This window comes from Rhodnius prolixus, unplaced genomic scaffold (genome assembly GCF_049639745.1).
Source record: "Rhodnius prolixus isolate KJV_2025 unplaced genomic scaffold, Rpr scaffold_13, whole genome shotgun sequence".
Classification (NCBI taxonomy): domain Eukaryota; kingdom Metazoa; phylum Arthropoda; class Insecta; order Hemiptera; family Reduviidae; genus Rhodnius; species Rhodnius prolixus.
This window is the reverse complement of record NW_027411583.1, coordinates 8,305,497-8,326,614: the sequence shown is the minus strand read 5'-3', so window position 1 is coordinate 8,326,614 and position 21,118 is coordinate 8,305,497. Positions and strand designations below refer to the sequence as shown.

General features: G+C 30.7%; 3 protein-coding genes across 13 annotated transcripts in view; 1 reads left to right on the top strand and 2 right to left on the bottom strand.

Moving 5' to 3' along the window:
* Positions 1 to 62: 62 nt before the first annotated feature.
* On the bottom strand, positions 63 to 8,257 carry Nsun2 (tRNA (cytosine(34)-C(5))-methyltransferase Nsun2). Of its 3 annotated transcripts, XM_074116124.1 has the most exons (16): positions 8,219 to 8,257; positions 7,522 to 7,603; positions 7,390 to 7,449; positions 7,098 to 7,297; positions 6,786 to 6,963; positions 6,525 to 6,603; positions 6,160 to 6,303; positions 5,913 to 6,042; positions 5,427 to 5,557; positions 4,230 to 4,431; positions 3,939 to 4,154; positions 3,724 to 3,856; positions 2,914 to 2,988; positions 2,686 to 2,836; positions 2,299 to 2,448; positions 63 to 407 (listed from the first exon to the last, which is right to left on the bottom strand). In XM_074116124.1, coding segments are annotated over exons 1-16 (2,085 nt in total). In that variant the 5' UTR covers positions 8,221 to 8,257; the 3' UTR covers positions 63 to 255. The 3 variants fall into 3 exon arrangements, with proteins under 3 accessions (XP_073972225.1, XP_073972226.1, XP_073972227.1); XM_074116125.1 differs by lacking the exon at positions 8,219 to 8,257 and having other exon boundaries at positions 7,522 to 7,673; XM_074116126.1 differs by lacking the exon at positions 8,219 to 8,257 and having other exon boundaries at positions 7,390 to 7,466; positions 7,522 to 7,610.
* Positions 7,933 to 13,086, top strand: LOC141448071 (extracellular signal-regulated kinase 2-like). 4 transcript variants are annotated; one of them, XR_012454825.1, is made up of 11 exons: positions 7,933 to 8,332; positions 8,862 to 9,081; positions 9,661 to 9,791; positions 9,900 to 10,063; positions 11,017 to 11,156; positions 11,235 to 11,424; positions 11,513 to 11,626; positions 11,957 to 12,066; positions 12,212 to 12,297; positions 12,390 to 12,560; positions 12,653 to 13,086. XR_012454825.1 is itself a non-coding variant. In XM_074116136.1 (10 exons), exons 1-10 carry the CDS (start codon positions 8,219 to 8,221, stop codon positions 12,713 to 12,715), a joined length of 1,332 nt encoding a protein of 443 aa, XP_073972237.1. In that variant the 5' UTR covers positions 7,938 to 8,218; the 3' UTR covers positions 12,716 to 13,086. The 4 variants fall into 4 exon arrangements, 2 of the variants coding, with proteins under 2 accessions (XP_073972237.1, XP_073972238.1); XR_012454826.1 differs by lacking the exon at positions 12,390 to 12,560 and having other exon boundaries at positions 7,935 to 8,332; positions 11,957 to 12,085; positions 12,653 to 12,669; XM_074116136.1 differs by lacking the exon at positions 12,390 to 12,560 and having other exon boundaries at positions 7,938 to 8,332.
* A 1,500-nt stretch (positions 13,087 to 14,586) lies between these two features.
* Positions 14,587 to 21,118, bottom strand: part of LOC141448073 (syntaxin-1A-like) — a 61,199-nt gene continuing 54,667 nt past the window's right edge. For all 6 annotated transcript variants that reach the window (XM_074116142.1, XM_074116139.1, XM_074116141.1 and 3 more), the window contains exons 4-9: positions 19,582 to 19,656; positions 19,043 to 19,240; positions 18,296 to 18,372; positions 17,699 to 17,836; positions 16,567 to 16,677; positions 14,587 to 16,492 (exon numbers count right to left, since the gene is read on the bottom strand). In XM_074116142.1, coding sequence (XP_073972243.1) covers positions 16,409 to 16,492; positions 16,567 to 16,677; positions 17,699 to 17,836; positions 18,296 to 18,372; positions 19,043 to 19,240; positions 19,582 to 19,656 — 683 coding nt within the window. In that variant the 3' untranslated portion in view covers positions 14,587 to 16,408. The remainder of the gene's footprint in view (positions 16,493 to 16,566; positions 16,678 to 17,698; positions 17,837 to 18,295; positions 18,373 to 19,042; positions 19,241 to 19,581; positions 19,657 to 21,118) is intronic.

Sequence of the window (21,118 nt, the reverse complement as noted above, 5' to 3'; positions counted from 1 at the left end):
AAACTAATTAAAAAAAGAGTATTTTTTTCTGTTTTGTTTTATATACATAAAATGAATACAAAATGTACCCAAGTTTTACAAAATAGTTGAATAAAAATGTGTACAGCATTTATTCAATCATTATTACATTGAACAAAAAACATCTGCGGTGATAAAAAACTTCTATCTCAATTCAAGATTCTTTTCTACTTATACAGCTAGAAATGCCTTACACATGTTTATTTTTCAAATTACCCCATTTTTTTTTTTTTGTTTTCATTTATCCACGTTCTTATCCACCTTCATACTGTCTAGTTGTTTATCAGCTGCTTCTGGTTTACTGCCTATCTCCGGTTTACCATTTATGTCTGATATATTCTCCGTTTGTTTTTCTTCATTACCACCTTCTTTTTTAAATTTATTTACATCTGGAAATCGAAAAAAATGTATGAATTTCTCAAGACTACCACTTACTGTAATAATATTACAATACTAATTAAATTTTCAAGTAATGCTATTAATGTCTGTTTAAGTACATGGCGAGAGAAGCGTTGATTCCAAAATTCATACTACATATCAACCTCCTTACACCATAGTCCTCGCCGGACAGATTTAATACATAAAAAAAAATGTTCCAGTACGCCGATTTTCTCATATTTGGAATTTGAAAAACAACGTTTTTAACGTTCATCGATATGGTATAGAGTAAAAAGTAAGTAAAGTAATCGCCTATTTTTTCAGGCGGGGCTTAACGTCAAACTACCAATTAGGTGTCGTGGACGGAGGCGACTGGCAAACATACTTTACTGCAAATTCCTCTTATTAACCATTAAATAAAATCCAAGGCCTAAGATCGGGAATCGAATCCAGTACCACAATACATACCGCTCGGCTACCGTGGCGCCTTCGATATTGTATATATAGGTGGCAAAATAGTAATGCTCTGATAAGGTATATTAGAGCGAAGTTTGAAGTAGCAGATCTCTGAGTAAGTAAAAAAGGCTACAATTCCAAGGAAAAAATATACAAATAAAAGAGAAAAGCATGCAGAAGTGTAAATAGTGTTTGAAACGATGTTTGAAGAAAACAATGAAGCCATATTTAAGAAGTACGCAAACAAATCTAGTCAGAAAACTGTCTACAGGGAATATCGCAATAATCCTAAATCATACACAATAATACTGAAACGGATTACCAAAGTTGAATGCCATACAATTCGTTTCTGATATAATCTAATTGCATAAATAGAGACTGCACTAAAAATAGGGTTATTACAGAGGGCAATAATCTTATTAAGAAAGAGAAATGAGAAAAAATATGTATCTTGAGCGAGTCGTAAAGATTAAAACGCAATTCTTCTAAATGATATAAATGCGCATCACATGCATGTGTAGTAAGTATGCCATTTCATAGAGATCCTTGACATGATCTGGCTATGTATGTAGGCTAGCGCTACAAAACTATGACGTGATAAAATACTATTTTGACCTTCGCATTTTTATTTCCTAAAAAATTCTTTTACCATTGTGTTGTGTTAACTTCCTTTTAAGGGTAAGAATACAATGAAAAAAAAACTCTCATAACCATACTAGTACAATTTTATCAATGATTAAACAATTCGTAGATAAGGAATGCAAACAATCACTCTTTCTTCCTAAACAGATGATATTAATTATTCAAAAAATAGTGATAATAAATATGATTTACTATTACAGCCAATTGTTGCTTCTTAATACACTTCTAAAATTGAATATGACTGATGCCTTAAACTAAAATAAGAAGTAGTTCATTAGGCTCTCAGGATATTATTTTATGTTTTCCCATGGGAATGAATATTAATTAGATGGGTTACTATTCACTCCATATTCAGAGCAAAAAAATAAAAACCAAAAGTAACTGGAAGGATTTTAGCACGAAATCCATGTCCTAGAATCTCTTCAAATAAATAGAAAAATAAAAAAACATTTCTAGGCATAAAAAAAACATGTGTACGCCACAGTAATTTTATGAAATGTGAAACCTTTAAATCCATGTTCGCAAAAATCAGAATTTCTAGCTGAAATATCAATGTCAGAGCCGACAAAAATCACAGTAAACAACTTTAGTTTTTGTGATATTGCATCATGGGAAACCGAGTAAATTCAATGTCAATGGAAAAATTAAAAATATAAAAAATATCACAGGATTGTTTTCGAGTGAATTACGAAAAATGAAATAGAGAAAAAGTAAAACAGCACTATTGTTCAGTGAGAACCTTCAGATAACCCTGAAGCTACCTAAATGGTCTGCCACTCAGATGAAAAAAAATAAGTCTTTTACCATATTGGGACACATCCTCTCCTAAAATACGCAGATGATGAATAGCATCCTGATGAGATACATATGCCCTTAAAGTCTGCTTTCCACGCCATCCGCCTAACGTCATTCGAAGCTCTTCGTCATTATAGTCCAGGATACAACTTCCGTGGCCTGAATTGTTGTAAAATAAAACTAATTAATGAAGAAAGCAGTAATTAAAGGAAGCTTATTTTCCTTAAATAGTTATCAAAGGAATACAGTAATGGATACGCAAAAATTTTGAAAGGGTTGAAGCTGTTGGAGATTGGAGCGTTAGGTTGAAAAAAAAAAACAATCCACAGACAACCGGTTCTTAAAATTAAGTCTCAATGAATGGGAATTTCATAAAAGTATAAAAAAGATTCTTACTTAGATCCTTCACAACACTTTGTGTTTGCTCGGTTAGGGTCTCTATTAATGGTGATTCTGTTGGGTTAAAAGAAGATAACAATTTTACCAGATCTTCTTTTGGAATGGGTACTCTCCTCAAGGTTACGAATTCTTGTATACTATTCAAACCCTTCAACAAACAGTCTAAATTATATAGTTAGAAATAAGCCAAAAATTTAGGAATTATGTTTCTTCATTAAAAGTTACCTCGTTAACAAGTCGAAAATCGCATGCACTATTTTTATCACATCTTGCAAATACTTTTACACCAGTGTTGATTATCTGAAAACCAAACAATAATAATTATTTTATTATTGCAATAATTATACGTCTATTTAATTATACTGCTTCTGAAAATGATTTATCTTGCTTAGTATCGTAAAAATTTTGGAACAAAGAAACATCTGAATTTTATGAATTGGTAAAGCATTAATCAGCTAACCATTATAATCAAGGAAACCTACTAAACAAAAACTATAACTAATTATCTCCTTAATGCTGAACGAAACCTATGGCATCACAAGAAGTGAGTACTTAGGAACTATTCTATGAACAGAATGTTTTGACCAATATTTCATTTTTAATCGGCTAACCCCTCCAAAAAAGTAGCCATCTCTTAACACAAACCACTAACACACTAATCTAATCTAAATTCAGAACAAATCCCTATTTATACTTTCCAAGTTTTCAACGGAAATAAACGGTCCGACGATTATATTAGGTGGATTTTGGAAGAAAATCAGTACGCGTGTGACTGCTGTCAGCTTAAATGAAAAACAGAAAATTGTAGAGAAATAAAATTATATATTTTGTACCATCAAGGAAATCAGTTAAACCTCCTAGAAATAGGACTCCTCCTATTCTTCACACCTCTATAGTTATACCATACGTACAGTAAAGTTCTAAATAAAGTGTAAAAAAAAAGTAATAGTATTGTGATGTACATGCATTACAACCATTCTATCATTGATTTGATAGTCAAATGAACATTTAAAAAGGCAATTAATTTCATGTTACCTTTATATTTTTCTGATTGTAATCCACAAGGTGTTTAATTGAAGGTGATGTAAAATAAATGTTTTTCTTTTTACCAACAAGACATCTAGTAAGTAAACATGATGGTTCAAGTTTCTCGATTCCATAAAAAGTTCTTAAAAGTGAATCAAAATTTACATTAAGATTATATTTTATTTTTGATTTTAATCTCTAGGGGAAATTAACAATTCACTTACTTAATACTCTTCCAAATTTCTTCATCTGAATTGAAAAATACATAAGGATCTTCTCTATATCCGTGAATTCTTCTCCGTTTTTGGGGAGGTGGTTTCGCATTGGTTTCTAATTCCTCAATCTTTACTTTATCTGATTCCCATGGTAAGGAGGCAGTTTTTGTTAGCACAGCGACAAAGAAGCCACCTGTATTTTGATGGTGCGGCAATATTCTTAGACTAACCGTAAAATAAAAATAAAAAATTTGTTGAAAACAAAAAATTGATATATAAAAAATATTTTAAATAACTTGCCATCTATCTAAATGATATTTTTCAGCATTTTCCTTATCAGGAGGAAACATTTGCGGTCTTATTTGGGTATGCCATTTTTCGTCTACTTCATCAAATTTAGTGTACAACGTAAGATCTTTCGAAGCTGGAAACCATTCACTGATTCCTTTATCATAAATTAGACCTTTTATATTTTCCGAGACATCAACAAGTTCTAGACTGCCTGTAACAAATTATAATTACAATTTGTGGAATGTACAAAACAAATTGAAACTTAAAAGAGTAAAGCTTTATTATTTTTCCAGAAAAAAGCAGAAAAATAAAAAATATTAAGGAAATTTGCACTTTTCGACATTTTATTTTCCTTGAACACGAAATTTCGGAAACATATTAAATACTGTTAATATTGTTTATTAAAAACTTTTTGAGGTGAATCCAACTACCGTTTTTCCCAGAAGTGCTCCGTAATAGATTTTCTTGAAAAATGTTTAAAATAAACATTCACAAATACAACGAATAAATCACGTTTTGATTAAAATCGTGAAGCCGCTTTCAAGAAAATCTCAAAAGAAAGTGGGGCAAAACATGCTTCTGTCTGAGGAGAACTGATCACAAACTAGGTAAGAAAAACCACTTTCCCTAATACGTACTCTTAAAACAAGGGAACATTTAATGTCAAAATTTGACACTATCGTCACTTTTGTCGCATTCAAGTAAAAAAGTAAACCTTTGAATAAGTTCGAATGCACATTGAACAGGGAAGCTAAGTTTGCACCGAAAAGTCATTATCTATCATCAGTGGTCTGAATGATCATTGTTTCTGAGTGTACAGAAAATAAAATAACCCACCGCCACTTCCAAAGTAAGCTTTGTCAAAATGCGTCACATTAAAGATCGACTTCAAGGGTTTATGTTTCAGAAAATTGACAAAAATGTTGACAACAGTAGTTTTTACAGCATCAAATAGAAAGAAGGTGTTTTATAAATAAGGCCTATAAATAAATAAAGATCGTCGCCCTCTAAAATCCAAGTTCAATTTGTCGTTCGTTGCTATGAGAATTTATCTTTAGTATAACTATATGAATTTGCTAAAAACCGTAGGTTTTATTTATTTAAGATTCACTGTCAGTGTAAGGTTTTTCGTATTACTTCAATTAACTACTACATATTGTTCCGTAAATTATACATAATGAAGCAAAGTAACGAAATTTAACTTACCACTGGCCTCTTTCAATATTCGATGTATTACTGCTTCATTTTCGATTGGATTCAAAGAACATGTAGAATACACAATTCTACCATGAATTTTTAATAGTTCTACTCCTCTTTTTATAATCCTGAATTGAACACTACAAAATTATAAAAAAAAATTATTTTATCAATAACTAATAGCTAAGGCGGATTTTTTTTTTAAACTGGGGAAAAAAGTTAAGAGGAAGGACTTTTAAGAGAAAAACTCATCTCTTTTTTAGTTTTTTAAATAATTTTATATTTATAACTAAGTAAAAATCATTTTTGTAGCAGAAGTTGAACATCGAGTATATCAGAAAAAATTTAATTTTGACTAAAGTTAAGTATTATTAACATCGTAAAACCAGGTGTAAGGGAGATAATGATTAGAATAATTTAACGTTTTAAGTGAAGAAACAGCTAAATCAAAGTCTGAAATTTTTTAATTTAAAACATTGTCTTAAAAGAACTTACCCATGCAAATTTGAACCATTGGCAGCGTTCCATTTTAACCAAATATCTGGATTCTTCCTCAGGGTTCCATCTCCAGTACAAGGAACGTCACACAATATTCTGTCATATTTAAGAATTGATTCTGATTTATCTATAGAATAAAAATATTCATATTAGAATTAATTTATTATAAACCGTCTAAATAGTGTATCATACACAACTTATTGCACGAGAATTGAAATTTTCCACCGAAAATATATCACTATACCTTCTGGATTTTCAACGATAAAGTTGGGTAAAATTGAGGCATCATGGTTCGTAATAATGATGGATGGACTGTTAAGTCGTTTAGCTTGGTGAACCAACATATAACATCGCGAATTATCTATATCGTTAGCTACCAGAAAACCACCTAAAAAAAGAAAATTTGATTGCAATGAACGGTGTCAACGATTTGTCAGAATAGAGGAATAGTCATTCTCAGTCTGTTTATAATGAGAAGTTTTTTAAAATATGGTTGGTATATCATGCAACTTATCCTTAATGACTGATTTTAATGCAATGTATTGGCTTCAATTATTAAGTATTATACCTAATCAATATAATTTTCATACTATTGATCTGTATACATACTAGGCAACGATGTTCCACAATGCAATAATTCTATTATTTGAGCAGTTTTACTTCCAGGAGCAGCGCACATATCTAAAACCTAAAAAAAAATTAACTGATTAATACAAAATAAATATATGCTTCGAAGAATTCACGTTCGGCGCGAAATAAAAAATAAAAACTAGATCCCATTAATAAAGAATGGTTGAAATGAAACGCTCTTGTTGAAAGCAAACTTGCGAAGAATATAACACAGATTCCTTTAAAAAGTGAATTTTTAACCTTATGATGTGATTCAACATCCAAAAGAAGAGGTGGAATCATAGACACAGTTTCCTGCCTTGAAATATTTCCAGTAGCAGTTTCAGACATCAAAAAATTATGCAACCTAAAATAGTTTTCACTCCTTCGGATATGCTTACGAGATAATTCCATCTGCCATCCCAAGTTTTCTGGATACCTACGAATTATTAAAAAGTGGAAGCATTAGGACTACAATTTATTTAGTTTTTATACTACTTAAAAATGAAATAGAGGCAAGCAGTTACTACTTTTCTTATACTAAATGACCAAATTAATGTTACACAAACTTACCAGGGTAAACATTTAGGTTCATTACTCAAAATATTTTCTTCTCCCTTTATCAACTCAGTAAAATACTGGCTTTTCACTATATTTAACAACTTCTGCGCTTCGTTCTTTGAATTTCCGGTAATCCTAAAAGCTGTTGGAAGATCTGACTTCATTACATCTAAAAATATAGTCCACTTGTCTTCTGGGACAATTTTTTGAGACTAAGAATAGAATAAATATGTATCATTGAGTAAATCTAAGAATGCCCAATAAATTTAATTTAATGATAAAAAAAAACACACACTATTCAGACCTTGTAATATTTAATAAAATCCTCGTTGTATCTGGAAATGTCTTCATAATTTCGCCCAACCTCAAAAAAAGAAACAACTAAAATTAAAATGAAAACCCAAATGGACAGTAATTACTGATTATTGTGTAATACCTTTTGTGAGGAATTTTCATTTTTCCTAAACTTTTTCTTAAAACGTCTAGTACCACCTCCCATGCCGTTTTCTAGAAGCCTCCTTCAAGGAAGGTTGCACAGAGAAAGGTTAATTATTGTGAAACACATGTAAACTGACAGAAATTTAAATATAATTTTTAAATTATGATTAGAATTAAGTTTAGGTAAACAAAAAATATAAGCACACTTAAAAATAAAGTAATACTGAATGCGTTTTGATTTGAAATTAAAATCATGCAATATTTCGCAATTATTTATACTATTCGTAACTGCTCAAATATTTATTTTAATAATTTTAGCAGCAGGTAAAACATTATTAATTCAATAAATAATTAATTTCTAAGCGCACGAGAAAATAAATGAAAAACAAAAATAGTTCAACAGTTGTCAGAAATCTTTACAGAACGTAATTCAAATTAAAAGCACATTAAACATATTTATGTTATTACAAAGATTTGACTAATTTATTTCAATTTAACCAGTTTATCCACAAATTAATGAAGTTAATGGCTTTTCATAAAGCTATAGTATAATTAATAATAACGAAATTACAAAAAATAAATTGGACTAATATTCGTGACGTCAAAAAACTATCAGCGTTGATCTATCGAACAAACAAGATAGAAATACTATAAAACTTAGTTGTCATGGTATTAATAAGAAAACAAATGCTCACATGGAGAAACGCAATCATTCCCAAGATTCCGCAAAAAACATAACGAATGAAAAAGAAGTAATTGAAGAACATATTTCAAGAATCTACCATCTACACAAGAAAATTGGGAATGGGGTAGGTTATGCACTGGTTATATGATGCTTTTTTAAATTAAGCCTGTCTTATTTAAATTAAGATTATTACTTTTAATTAGATTATAATCTCTAATAATATCTAAAGATGCCAGCTTTCTAAAATCACATAAGAAATGAGTATACATACAGCTTGAAAGACTAGTTATTTCGAAAATAACTCGTTAGTTATAGTGGGTAGTTAGTGGTGTATTTTAATGTTTGACACTTCGGTCTTGAAGATAGTTGAAAATAAAATGTTCGTATTGTTAGACCGGGATACCCCAAGATCCATAAAAAGTGGTTAGTCCCACTTTCCCTTACCTTAAGAAGCTACCTTTTCATTTTAAATGATCTTTGGTGGAGAGGAACGGCTTGGAAAGCGTCAGGTCTTCGACACAGGGCCATAGTCAGAGGTGTAGACCTCTCAAGTAGCTTCCCACACCGGTCTACATCATGGCCTACCTCATTGCTGGATTCTTTTTTGTTTTAAATTGATTTTTAAAATTTAATTTGTATTTATTTTATTTTAGGCATATGGAATTGTATATAAGGCAACTCATAAGTATACGAACAGAACTGTGGCGATCAAGAAAGTATCTAATGCTTTTATAAATGAAACTGATACGAAAAGAATTTATCGAGAAATATTTTTTCTACAAGGCCTTAGATCTCATCCAAATATAATTACATTGTTGACGATTCGTAGATCAGCTTCATTCAAGGACGTGTATCTGATCTTTGAGTATATGGGTATGCGAAATTTAAGGAAATATAACTTAGAAAGTACTGAAAGAGAATTAGCTCAATGAAGTTTACAAATAGTGATTGTTGTTAGATTACTTGGGGTAAAGCCAAGCACCTCCACTACCGCCTGATTCGTTTTCTCTTACAGATCTTCTAATCTTGCGGATGTCTAGTTAGTATTCAATAACAAACACTCTATTCAGGTTATTTATGATACATTTAAATCATTATGTAATATATTCGACCTGTAAGACTCGAAATATCCCCCAATTATTATCCAGCAGTACATTAACGTCTACAACTGACAGACCCATGTTTTGTTCTAAATCATGTCAGCAGAACAGTAAGGGTCCTTGGTAAAATTCCTAAAATTCTCTGCATACTTAGGACTTAAGGCTGATTCTGTCTCAACTCTAGGCAAACAACAGAAGAGTCAGGATTGTTATACTCCGCCAAGGCCAAACTTTGTCGCTAGGTTTTTTTTTTCATCTTATATCCGATTCTTCATACCTAGAAAATCTATGTAGCATTTTACCTAATATTACTAGCGATTTTCCCTTTATAATTGAAATTGCGCTATTTTAGACATAGACCTTCACCGCCTAATAAAGCAAGGAAAAAAGTTAGAAACTGAACACATAAGATTTATTACATATCAAATATTAAGAGGATTGAAATTTATTCATTCGGGTTGCGTAATTCACAGAGATTTGAAGGTAAGTAACATTTATGATCCTGATAAATTAATTATAGAAAAATAAAAATATATAAGTACGGATGGAAACGTCGTCACTAAATCATAATTCTTTTTTTTTTAAATTAAGCCAGCAAATATTCTTCTAAATGTGAGATTTGAAGCTAAAATTGCTGACTTTGGTCTGGCCCGGTGTATTAAATCCAAAGAAAGAGGATATGCAGATGTTAACCTAACAGAATATGTAGCTACAAGATGGTACAGAGCACCGGAAATTCTTCTTGGCAATAAAAAGTAAATGCTAACTTTAATTTCGTAATATATTTCTACACCTGTAATGAGTTATTTTTAAGCGAATTCTCCCAGTGCAAATTCTTATAAGAATTACAGCAAACCGTCCCTACTGATTACGGGAAAAATTCCAAAAAATCGCATTCATTCTCTGTAAAATCATAATTCACATCATTAAGTGGAAATTTCAACTTCTTACTGCAAAAAATATAGCTAAATATTTTGGTAGCGTCGAACACTCAGAGTAAAATTTGTTTGCGTTGTTATGACTGGAATATCCGGAATGTCCAGTTAGCTGCGGTTACATTTTTTCCTAACATTTGATGAGTATTGTCTGCAACGAGAGAACACTCTTATCAATGCTCTGAAAAAAATCTTCGGGAGCCTGAGATTTTGAGTAAGCAGACCGCCTTGGATGGAAGGGCCTCTACTGAGCCTTCATAAAATACCAAAACCTTTTAAGCAAACAATTTAGACAGAAAACTGGTTAAAACTTTTGGCCTGAGGTTAGATTATTTTAAAATGATCCTGTACTTCTGACTGGCCGTTGGAGCACAACGGCATTGCAATACAGCACAACTTGAACTTCATACTGGTTTGGGCGTGTTTGTTTAGTTAGGAAAGACGAGGAAACCTAAAAGACTTCTAAGACTAATCAAACAGAGTGGTCTGGAGGAGTAACACTAACAGTACACCCCACACTAGTATTTCTGGTCAATTACTATGAAATCTAATTATTAATTTTCTTAAAATAATTATCAAATTCATTTTTACTAGGAATATTTTTCAGTCAAAAGTTAAATTTGTATTGACTGGAATTTGTTTCATCTAATGTATCAAGACATTGCCAAATTACTTTTACTAGAAGTTGTAAAATACAGTAAAATCGGTTACACCAAACATTTTAGTATTTAAGGTGCTTTATTTGTTTGTGTTTTATTGTATTTTTAAATTAGATACACTAGAGCTATTGATCTTTGGAGTGTAGGATGCATTTTGGCTGAAATGGTTAGAGGTATTCCGCTGTTTCCTGGTTCTTCTACAATTAATCAACTTGAGCTAGTGCTAAGTGCCATTCCAGAACCAACGATTAAAGGTAATAATATTTTATTAATTAATTTACCTCTATTTTAAAGAAAAATTTATAACTCAAATAAATACAAATGAATTTCAGATATAAATGAAGTATGCACAGGGGTTAGTAAAAAAATACTTGAATGGTCTCCAGAGAAAAGATCTGAAATTAAAAAATTACTACCTAATGCACCGAATGATTTAATTGATATTACAATTAAATTGTTGTTATTTAATCCGAAAAAGAGACTTGACGTTATGGAAGGATTAAGGCATCCGTTTCTTAGCAAGTAAATTATTATTAATCTCATTTTCAAATTTAATAAAGTGTGATTTAAACAAAATAATAAAATATAAGTTGTTATGCGTATGTGATAGGTATCACAACCCTTTGAATGAACCCGTTTTAGGAAGAAATTTATATTATGATATTGTGGACCAAAGAAATATATTCAGAACAATAGCAAGCAGGAACACTCATCAAGAATTTGGGTGAAGTTCATTATTTAATTTTTTTTAAAAAAAGAAACATACTTAATGGCCTGGTTGTGGATATAAACCATTTCATTTAATAGCGTAATCTCTAACAAAAAAGAAGCAAATTGGGTAATGTCTAGAAACCTCTAAATTTTTTGTACGCTTACTCTACAAATACAGGATGTTCTAAACAGAGTTAGATTTTTAAAAAAAATATCTCTTAAAACACTGATAAGGCTTCTTTTTGCTTTAAACCTCAGGGTTTTCTTTATCCATCGAACGTTTAATTAGATATATTTTATAAAAAGTATATCATAATAATTATAATTTCTTCTCCAATTACAGACTCTTAAAGTCAATGAGACAACCGTACCAGGAACCAGCTCCAGATGTCAATCCAAGAAAAATAGTGAGAGCTCCTCTTCTTCCGCTCACCAGAAATCCTCCGTTGTCATGTATGTAAAAAAGTAAATCGTAAGTTTATTTGCAAATACTTTTTGCATTGGTTAGAGAAGTTGATGTTTATGTCTCTTTCTTTTATCATCACTAATTCAACTTCCATAATAACTATGTTTAATTGTTGCTAATTTGTTTTTACAGCAAAGCAACATCTTTCGAGAACATTTTCATTAAGTCAAGCCATAAAGTCTAACCATGAAGAACGAAGATTTTATGATATAAAAAAGGTAATAATTTGGAGTACTTTCTTTAAACTGGTAATAATGGTGCCTGCCTAGTGAAAATAGTTAGGTATTAACTATTTCTTGCTGGAACTTAGCGTTCCTGAGGGCGGGAGGTGTACTTTGTCAATGGAGGACGAGGATTATGCCTCTTTTTTGGGTGATGGGGTGAAGCCTAGACTTCCTACAGATTTCGGCTTTGACATTAACTAATATAACTGACAACTTCTTACCAATCTACATAGTTGTATCTGCAAAGGGCAATGCATGTAACTAAAATCTTTTACATCCATGGAAGAAAAGTTGATTTAAGTTTTGTTATATTTCTGATATAACCCAGCATATTTTCTTTATGTTACAGGTTCCATCTCAATGGGTGAAACTGAATGCACAAGAAAGACTGAAATCAAACTATAATTATTAGAGTTTATTTCTATTCAAATATAGCTACATAAACATAGTCATAGAAGTGACTAAATTTCGTAGGACTGTAATACATCCATTCAAATCATCCAACATTATTTAGAATCTTAATTTAGAAACTTGAACTAATCATAGGAATGGTTGTACTTGTTTTTGTAACTAGTTGGAAAAAAAAAAATCGACATTTAGAATAGATAGATTTTTGTCATGCCATCTTTTCACTAATTTTTCTACGGCATGGCAACAATAAATCTTGTAGGGGATAAAAGAAAACAAAGTGTTCAAAATTTGCATTTATCCAGTGACAAAAAAATTTTCTGAAAGAACAAAAAATGTAAAAGATAAAATAAATTGTGTAATTAGTTCTTTGAATGTGTAGTTTTGATAATAAATTTCTTGTCTTGGAATAGTAAAAATTTATTTAATCATAATCATTGCAGCAATAAACTATTTACCATTTTCTGAAAGTGATCAGCAAGAACGTTCGAATAATGTTTTTATTATAGTAATAAGTTTCGAAAATTTGCCAATTCCGTATAATTTATGAAATAGAAGACTTTAAGGTCACTGTCTAACGCTCTTTTATGGTTGACGAAAATTATATGTACGCATCTCAGGTAGCCGAACGTTTGAGGTGAGGCCCGCAAAGCTATTATGTATTATGGCACTGGGTTCGATACCAGTCTAGCCATTAGAATTTGTTTATAAAAGGAATTTGTAATAAAGTACGCTTGCTAGTCGATTTCGTCCACATACCTGGTGGTTGTAATACCCGCCTGAAAAAAACAGGCAGTACTTTACCTTTTTTTAAATAAACGCATCTTTAGAACAAGTTCAAATTAAAGTTGAGTGCACTATGAAAATTGCGTCAATGCTGATGTTTCGCTTCTCCATGATTAAGGAGCTTTTATCGCATCAAGTTATTAAGCATTCATAAATAATCTGAGTCAACAGTTTAATAACGTCATATATTATTGTATTCAAGATATTTAAAAATATCATAGTAGTCACATTTTTTATCAATCATTTTCATCTTTACAGCACACCATATTTGAGGATTTCTTTTTAAACAATATTAAAGAGATGTATTAAGTTATACTCCCAGATTGGAGTCAAGTGTTATCTTGTGAAGGCCTCGTTTGGGTATAAGATCTACAAAAGGTCACTTGCCACCAACATCAAAAGTATACAGTAAAAACAAATAAACGCTAAATACATTCACCTTTTTCAATGAAAACTGTTGATACACACTGTGCACGAAGTCTTTGGAGTGGAGGGCAAGATATTTTTATAAAACAAATCTCGCTGAACATCAGCATTCTTGCATGATTGACGAAAACTTATCTCAAGACCAAGGGCAGATCTTTTGAAGAATAGCGTTAGGGTAGGCTCCCCTTTAAATGATTTTCAGTGTTATGTACAGTTTTACTACCTCTGTAACGAAGGAAGTACGATATAAAATAATTAAAAATACGAAGGAGTTTTTGCAAGCATTGTTATATATGCTAAATGAACCCGGTTTCTTTAGTCACAAATTTTGGAACATAAATGAAACCATAGAATAAAAATTGATACTAGATACGTTTCATGGGCTATCATAAACGAAAAATATCTGAAACTCTTTGGTCTAAGTAAAATTAGTTTGCGTACGCTTTCATGTTTTCCTCAATGACGTATAGGTGAAGAAACTAGACCTGTATTCCAGATTAAGGACATCTAGATACCCAGATTATTCAATTTGTAGGGATTGATGTAGGCGAGTAGTCTTGCCAATAACACAAAAGAACCAAGTTGCACTGCAACACATCATTTCCAAAACGCAGATCTGCCACAGTTAAAAATGTAAAGGATGAATAAAAACAAGACTAGAAATTACGAAAAAAAATGAAAGAAAATCCTTTTTATATATTTTCTTTTGTTAAAATGATTCATACAATTTTTTTAGTTATCGTTGTTATGTACAAACTTTCTTTAAAAAAAATTAGAGAAACAAAGTATCACACATTATCTTAAGTTAAGAAAATGTATACAATAAAATTATATAAATTACCTTATATTCAAATAAATTGTTGGTCCTTATTTACAAAACAAAAAAAGAAATAAAACATTAAAAGAAAAACATATCACACAATAAAATTTTGCAAATAGCAAAATTAGAAAAAGAAAACTTACGAATCAATGATGAACTATTTTCATATTTTTTTTCGTGATACAATTTAAAAATAGTTTTAATAATACAAAAAAATGTTCTTCCATTTTCTTTTGGTATATCTGATCGCTTATCCCATCCCAACCCAATAAAATGACTAGCAGCCACTCTGGTATTCAGGCTCGCGCAATTCTTCCATTATGTTTTGAATTAATATATATTTTTTTTGTTCAAAAGATTATTATGAAACATATTTAAATTTTCTTATCTGCATTATTAACGGCACTTTCGCATAGTTTTTTTCAACTATGTTAAAATCATAACGTAGTTCTTCTCTTGGTATAGTTTCCTTTTTTGTTAATAGAAAAATATCATTCGTTTTCTTAAATTCAGGACAAGTTTTACGATTACTGGAAGCTTTGATAAAGGCACTTGGAAAATCTGTTAAAAACTAGAATCAATTTTTTGCTCATTTAATTAAAAAAATTAAAAATAAGTGTAGCTTTAAATTCGTTTTAATTGTTTTGAAATTCAACTTTGCCGGGTTTCTTTTCTTTCACTTAGTCTGATTTCATCTTTGCTTACATAAACATTTAGAGTTTGGTTCTTCTAGAGTTTAAGGTGATTTAATTATTATAAATATAAGGTCACGCTCAACAAACTTTGGTACTCTTTAAGCCCCCCCCCCCAAACTATTATTGTACTTCTGTTGGATACAAAAACTTCTGTCGATGTTTTTACATCTATGTTACCAAAAATCGGTATCACTCAGGTACACACACGCACTATTCCAATGTAATAAGGATTGTCAATAAGGATTTCAAGAAATCCAGATCAATGGCAGTCGCTTGGCTGCCTAATCTTCTCTGATACCTCTGTAGTTTAAGCAAACGAGAGGAACATTTTAGAGAGTAAGATGCTGAATTGCTAGAGAAGGAAAATGTGAATTTTTTAGAAGCTCGATAGAATATTGCAGGTTTATTCTCTAGAAGAAAAATCTCCAGAAGTGAAAAGATAAAACCATAAGATACTGTAAATGCAGACTGCCAAGGAATTGAACTAATTTTTTGGGGCTGGCTAGTTTGTAAACAATCTGATAACAGTTAGTGAGAATGAAGCGCTGCAGTGGCGTATTCAGAACGTTTTAAAAAGGGACGAATCCATAAAAATTCTTAGTCTCTGGAGGGCTCATGCCTGGTCACTGGCAAACGAGGACATAACAAAAGAAACTGCTGCTAAAAAGCCCCTCTGAAGAAAGTATCTAAAGAACCCAACTCGGAAACGTAAACAATGCACATTATCAATTCCAAAAATTCATCATAAATTCACTCATTTATGAGTAAAAATGAGTTCCATAAAAAAAATGGTAATTACTTATTCATATAAAACCTAAAGTTTAATCAGCCCACTGATCCATGCAGCTTCGTCTAGTCTCTCATCATAGCTTCTGTGATGTTATACATACAAATATATACAATGAAGCACAATTTTTTTAAAATAATAATTATTTACAATTTAGGAAGAATAAATGCCATTTTGTGAAGATTATGATTTCTTTGGCCACGCCACAAATGCCAATATTATGCCTAGTATTACAAGAGCAATTATCACAAGAAGTATGATTTTTTTCTGAAACAAAAAATTAAAATAAACATCTTCGATATTAAATGCTATTAAAATATATGAGAAGAAATGAGCTTTACCAATTTCGCTTTCTTCTGGTACTGTATTGCTTTTTTAGTAACAACATTAGCCTCTTCAACGTGATCTACTGTAGCTAAAACATGATTCTCTATCCTATTTATTAAATCACCCTGTAAAAATGCACAAAAAATCTTAAAGAGTAATAACTTGCTTTCATTTCCATACAATCATTCAAAAAATTGGTTCTTGTGAAAAAAAACAATATATAATAAATAAAATCGTTATACGAAATTCAGCAGCAAGTTATATTTGTGAATAAAGTAAAAAAAAAGTTAATTTAAATTTAACTTTAACCGGCATTTCTAAGTTTCCTGAATGTTCTTTTTTTAAACATTCCTTTGGAAATAGGTCGATAAGAATTGTTGCAAGATTTTTGATCTATTGACTATTTTCAATCGATCGACCAAAAAATCAAACAACCCGGATTCAATAACGTTAAGAAGAAAAAGTATTTTCCACGACTATTATTCATAATCTAGTATTTAGATAAACCATTTATCAGATGAATGTTATTTCATCTATTGCTCCTCAAAACTCAAGAGAACAGGAATGACGTAAGCCTCAATGAGGAGCATGTCTCTTAAAATCAAAAAATTAAGATTCCATGGGGTGAGTAGAAAGGTTTATCGGCCTTACTGACTTGAGAGTTTATTACGACATGAAATAATTTCCTCTTTTAAGAAAACAATCACGAGCTTATAAGAGAAGTCCAAAAAAAAAGACAGAGGAACATTTCACTCAGTCCTCTAGATACTGAAAACACCTGATTCAAACTCAGGAAGAATGCTATGAAGTAACCCAGCCATAGAAGTTGTAAAGTAGAGAATGAATACAGCTATTTCCAGATTTTCCACGATTTCCATGTGAGCTGGACATATATACTTATATATATATATATATATATATATATATGTCTTTTCAATAGAATGAAGCATCCTACAAGATAAAACTGACAAAAGAGGCCATTAAATTATAATGTTCAACCTTCAGTTTTGAGGTCTTGTGGATTCAACGTTTGGTAAAGCTGAAAACGAAGAAGTAATTTACGAAGAAATCTTCGACAACTTCGTAATTAATATTTAAGGAAGTTAATAATAACAACACATAATAATTATTATTATTATAAATTACCTGTTGATCGACCAGTAGAGACATCTCTAGAAAGAGATCCCTTAGTTCTTGTATAGATTTTTCTAATTTCATTAATTCCTCATGCCTTGTTTGTACATCTTCAAGTGCTTTCCTTGCCTCTAACGTCTCCGTTATAATCTAAAAGGAAAAACATTATTGAAAGCATTGTTCTAAAAATAATTATTATATTTTTAATAAAATTTAAAGTATATTTCAATATTTTATCAATGTATTCAGAAATGATAAGAAAATGAAGAACACTTTTGTTTGCCTACAAAGCCAATAACCTATTGAGCAAACATACAAAACACTATTGATAAAATACAAGAAAGAGTAACCTTCATAAACAACTTTCCTCTTCAGTTGGTGTAGACACCAAGGGGTTTCGAAACAAACAAATCATCAAGCCAATCTACTTTCAGGCCCCCCCGCATATATTAATAAGTTGTTTGACACTAATTAAAAAAAGGTTCATTACCTCTACCTCAAAACCGATTCAAAGACATAAAGGAATTTTAATAGAACAAGTTGCAATCAAAGCTTGTTCTTATAATAAATGTAGGTAGCTTTACAGATTAGAAATTGATTTAAACTTACATCCCCATTGAAAATTGCTCCATAATTCCCTTGATCCAAAAGTTCTTCTAGTTTATCATCAGTTACAACAGCTTTTGCTAAAATCATAAAAAATAATAATTATTCTTAATATTTTAATATCAAACACTTGAGAAATGGATTAAAACATTAACAAATCAAATTAATGCCTATGTTTGTATAAACTGATTCCATCATAAGATTAATCAACTGGTTAATAGGTAGGAAAAGATGGAAATTAGATCCAGTTAACTTAAATTATGATTAATTATTATTAATTTTATTTATTTTCGCCAAGCTTTCAACTAAAGTACTAGTTTTCAGATTTATCTACGTTGACTATTATCATTGCGCATTGGTTTTGATTATGTATTTAAATTGCTCAAAACTTTTTTTTTTTTGTAACGTGGTAGTTAGTTAAAAAAGTTTGTTAACCTGCTGTTTGTTTCTGTAACTGTGAATGTCAAGAAATATCATCAAAATTGTAAAATCAATTTAAATATCTAATCAAAACCACTGATGCAATGTTAATTGGTCAATATAAGCCCTGGAAATGGCTAGTCCTTAGGTTGAAAGCTTAGTGGAAACAATTTCTTTTCCCTCTAGAAGGAATCATTCATATAAACAATATATATATATATTTAATTTTATAAATAATTATTTTGAAATTGTTTTTCTTAACTTAGCAATTAATTTTAGCAACAACCTAGCCAGCCAATCATAATAAATAATTCAAAAAACATCATTTACCAATTGATATGACCCTTTTCATACGATCTGCACATTTCTCCCTGTATTCAACTTGTTCTGTATTGAATGTTGACATTGCTTCCATGAATAAATGCAACAGACATGAATGTTGGGTTCTCCTAATTCTTAGACCAGCTGGCCGGCGTTTTTTCTCACTGTCTAATTCCTCTTCTTCCTGGGATATACCTTTCTCTAAAGCTGCAAAGAAGAAACCATATTGTTATTCATAATCTTGCAATTTGAATCCTTTAAATAAAATTAAAATAAAAATAATAACTGGTTAAGAAAGACTAAATAAATAAATAAATGAAACAAAATAAATCAAAGTTGCACCTTTGAGAGTCGCATTTCGACGAAGTGACCACGGTCCCAAAACGAAGTTACATGAACTAGGGATTATTAAAAGAATAAAACTTCACAAATCCTCTGATTGAATTATGCTAATCTTAAACTTGACAACATGGTCGCTCTCTCATTTTACTTGGTTATCAATACGATCGTAAAAATAGAAGTTAAAAACAAAACCAAAAATTGTATACCTTTCAAACTAGTTGTAACTTTTTTCCCTAAATTTTTCACCATCGTTGTCCTGGATTCTAGTTCTTGTTTCATTTCTGCAAAACGAAAATAAAATGAATTATTAGCGGAATTCTAAACAACTAAATATATCTTATTTAATTATTTATAGTTGAAATGTGAGCAGAATACAAGCAAGAAAATATGATTCTCCAAGTAAATAATACACACTATGAGGAAAATTTCTTTGATACTGGTCTCAGCCAATCAAAGTAAATCTCTCAGAGAGAGAGAAAGAACAACTGTGGAAAGCGATAACGATAACTGCCCCCCTTTACAGGCGGTACCTTTACAAACACAAAGAAACCAAAAAAAAACAAAAAAAAACACAGATTTGTACGACTACATCAAGACTTCAACCTTACAGTAAAACTCATACTAAGCACTGAAAACTCTACTCTTCTTAAGTTACTTCTATTCTTTCCCATGTGTTCCCAGACATCTATATGAACAATGACTAATTTTCTTAAGAATGATGATGTAAGAGGAGTTATAGATAATGTCTTTTGATTTAGAAATTTTTAGATTAACTTCTTACTTCTCTTATTTATGCTAATGTCAACTAAAAAGATTCTTTTTCTTTTCAGACAATTTTCCTAATGATAATGCACAACATTATTATGATTTCGTTATATGAACATTATCATTATTATAGTCTAAAACATAGTTGACCCCGCTGATAAGGCCCAGGTAAAGGCCACAATGTAATATATTGTACAGCGAAATGTGGGACACAAGTGACCTTCATAATGCTAAGTAACTTACACAAGCAAGGACATTATGAAATATACATTTATCTATTTGTAGTTATTACATAAATTTTTAAAATGATAATTACTCAAAAGCTCACGAGTTTTTTTTTTTAAAGAATTATCAATAACTTTATTCACTCCTGTTTTTATTACTTTATCTTAATTCTGATGAGTGGAAGAGTTGCTAACTATACTATATGTCTGAAAAAGAAGGTACCCTTAAGTTAAAGACCCGCAGAAGACATTTTCTTGTAAATCTTGCAAAATACATTCAATTAATTGGGCAATTTGATACCAGCGGTTTGCTTTAAACCTGGAATTTCAGCCTCATTAATTACTATATTAAATGGAAGATAGAATTGTACAATAAAAGGGCATTAAAGATCATCCGTTTTACAAAAACCTACCTACACTTAATTCTCCCAGAAATCAATGTAAAATGTTTTCCCTCTTTGTGGTTAATTATTAGTAAAACTAATTTGAAAGAAAATATTTGATTCACTTAGTTATGACATTTTTCATTTTTACGTTTTGAACTCTAGTCTGTGGTATGAAGTTCTACATGTATGTTCTTATATGCCAACGGGTTTTCTGGTTAGATATGGACCCTCTTTCAGCCCCTTTGATGTGATACGGAGCCGACTAATACGTGAGAGAAGTACTCTTTGGAGGATATACTCTGTTGTGGTTAAAACCAGGTAACTGCAATGGCTGCCTATTGATGCTGCCTTCTTGATTGAGTTTTGAT

Bases quoted from the DNA above. Each gene is read 5' to 3' on its own strand.
- LOC141448071 (XM_074116136.1), top strand. From the start codon at position 8,219: ATGGAGAAACGCAATCATTCCCAAGATTCCGCAAAAAACATAACGAAT. The intron at 9,792-9,899 runs GTAAGTAACATT...TTTTAAATTAAG, and splicing joins TAATTCACAGAGATTTGAAG to CCAGCAAATATTCTTCTAAA. The intron at 11,157-11,234 runs GTAATAATATTT...AATGAATTTCAG, and splicing joins TCCAGAACCAACGATTAAAG to ATATAAATGAAGTATGCACA.
- Nsun2 (XM_074116124.1), bottom strand. The intron at 6,304-6,524 runs GTATGTATACAG...TTCTTTTTTTAG, and splicing joins TTGTGGAACATCGTTGCCTA to GTGGTTTTCTGGTAGCTAAC. The intron at 2,837-2,913 runs GTAACTTTTAAT...TGTTTGTTGAAG, and splicing joins ATTTTCGACTTGTTAACGAG to GGTTTGAATAGTATACAAGA.